At 45.0% G+C, this 2,500-nt stretch overlaps 1 protein-coding gene across 1 annotated transcript in view; it reads left to right on the top strand.

The window, feature by feature from the left end:
• fam135b (family with sequence similarity 135 member B) overlaps nucleotides 1-2,500 on the top strand; it is a 31,905-nt gene that overhangs the window by 13,997 nt on the left and 15,408 nt on the right. The window contains exon 6 of the mRNA XM_030789145.1: nucleotides 701-827. Coding sequence (XP_030645005.1) covers nucleotides 701-827 — 127 coding nt within the window. The remainder of the gene's footprint in view (nucleotides 1-700; nucleotides 828-2,500) is intronic.

The following is a 2,500-nucleotide window of genomic DNA, read 5'->3' as shown; positions in this document are numbered from 1 at the left end:
CCAACATTCTAACTATCCAACATTCCAATGACCCCAACATACCAGTCACCCCAACATTCTAATAGTCCAAGATTCCAGTCACTCCAACATTCTAACACCTACTAATGTCAGTATTTCAGTCAGAATTACTGATATTCTAAAGTTTGTGGTTGGATATAAAAAGATTGAAGATTTGACTGCCAAATAAACTGTCCAAAAGATAGAACTGACTGAACCTATACCCATTTTTTGTCTGCAAAAGCCAATTCTGTCGTATAGAATTATGTTTGAAAACGTGGAAGAACTATAAATGAACCAACTGGAAATCAGTTAAATCATTTCCCAGCATGCGTAAGTTGAAATTCAGTTGTCCCCTCTAACTGTACCATACAAGTGTATCAGACCAAACAAAGGAGATTCTTGTGTGCTGTACAGACTGTAGGGCCCTTTAATGTTAACAACACATGGCCCAGCTCCTCAGGGAAACAGTTTCCCCAGAACCACTTCAATCAGCTCAACTGCCAATCTACTGCTCAGACAGCCTGTTAACCAACTCCACACAAATCACTGATCTAGGTAATCTCTCTCTCCCTCTCCCTCTCTCTCTCTCTCTCTCTCTCTCTCTCTCTCTCTCTCTGTCTCACACACACACACTCTCTCTTTCTCTCTCTCTGCCTCTCTCTCTCTCTCTGTCCCTCTCTCTCTCTGTTGGTCTGTTCAGTTTTGCACGTACAGGAAGAGGAGTGTGGCTGGGAAGGACTTCTCCAGAGAGTGAGAGTCAGGCGTCACTCATATCTGTGGAGAATCTGATGTTTGGGGCTGGATACTGTAAACCTGTCCTGACTGAGGTATGTCCCCCTCTGTCTTACACACATGCACGCACACGCACATGCACACATGCACACGCACGCACACACAGACACACACAGACACACACACACTTATACATACACACACACACACACTCATACATACACACACACATACACACACACACACACACACACACTTATACACCCACACACACACACGCACACACACACACTCACTCTTTCCGAGGCTCTGGGCCGACCGTGGCTTGTTTCAGCAACAGGGCCGAGATCTAATTTCCTAAATTCATTAAAGCAATCTATAACACTTCTGTTTAATTAAAACCTGCAGACTTGTGATACAGATTGTTTTTGCCTATAAATTACAATCGCTAATGAACAGTCTAAGAGCTTTCACTGACTGAGGGAGAGAGAGAGAGAGTGAGAGATAGAGAGAGAGAGCGAGAGCGAGAGAGATAGAGACAGAGAGAGAGAGAGAGAGAGAGAGGATCTAGTTGTCTTTAGTCCAGAGCAGTAAGACAGTACCTGTTCCATTCACAGTAAAGCCCAGTGAAGGCAGCCCAGCAGACCAGAGCTGGGACTGTGTAGAGGAATCACAGCCCGATTCCCATGTCCTGTGTTCACTACACCACAAAGAGCCTGGCTCATTAACATTCATTTACTCAGGTACCTCACTCCAGTCTGCCAAAGCTCTTTAAGCTTCCTGACAGAGACACCTCACTTCATTTGCCTGTTAATGCAGATCAGAGAGAACGCGACATCGCGTCACTGGTGAGAGAGGAGCAGGACACGGAGAGCAATGGACACAGCCAGATGAGCATATAAGCAAATGCCAGCGCTCTCTCGGGGTCTTTCTGGAGTTTAGCATTCAATCTTATGAGGTGGCGTGTGTGTGTGTGTGTGTGTGTGTGTGTGTGTGTCTTTCTTACAGGAAGCTTGAGTGAAAACAGTAAATTTTAATCGGCAGGGCGGCTTTTACTCTCAACTCTTTCTCCCTCCCGCTCCTCTGCTTTATACTGCCCCCTGCTGGGGGAGTTTAATAAGCGCAGCGTATGGCCAGGCGGGGTGCCCTCGTTTGATCACACGGTAATGAGTTCTCTCCCTCTTTTTTCACCACAGCCCTGCCTGCAGGTGAGACCCACCCTCCCCCTCTGCGCACCTCTGTTTTTCTCTCTTTTTTCTCTCTTTCTTTCTTTTTTTTTTTAATAAGAGCCACTACCCAGGACTCAGTCCTTCCCTCAGCATGTTTTTTTTATTTTTTATTTTTTTAACCATTTTATGGTTAAGCTCGTTTACCGTACTGTGTGTTTTTCTGCTCAGTTCTTTAAAAGAGAAGGGCTGGTCTTCAAGGTCTTTAAAACCTGTACCATGCTGAGGAATCAACGTCCAATCTGGATCAGATGAATTTTGTTAGATAATGATTTGTACACAGCAGAAAATAAACTTAGACTTTTGCCTGTTTTTGGTAAACTCCCTCACCTTGTCTGGAAACATTTAGTTGGAGAAAACCCTTCAAAGAATGTTCTGGATGACAAACTTCAGGCTTTAAACCTTAAGTACAGAAAAAGCAAACAAACAAAAAAAACCCTTTTCCCTGGGATCTTGGCTGTGCGACTTGGCTTTTGGCCGAGCTACTGGACTGGCTGACTCCTGTGAGGGAGAAATGTCACTGAAGTGACGGCCGGCATCTC

Source organism: Chanos chanos, chromosome 12 (genome assembly GCF_902362185.1).
Source record: "Chanos chanos chromosome 12, fChaCha1.1, whole genome shotgun sequence".
Classification (NCBI taxonomy): domain Eukaryota; kingdom Metazoa; phylum Chordata; class Actinopteri; order Gonorynchiformes; family Chanidae; genus Chanos; species Chanos chanos.
This window is presented reverse-complemented; position numbering and strand designations above follow the sequence as displayed.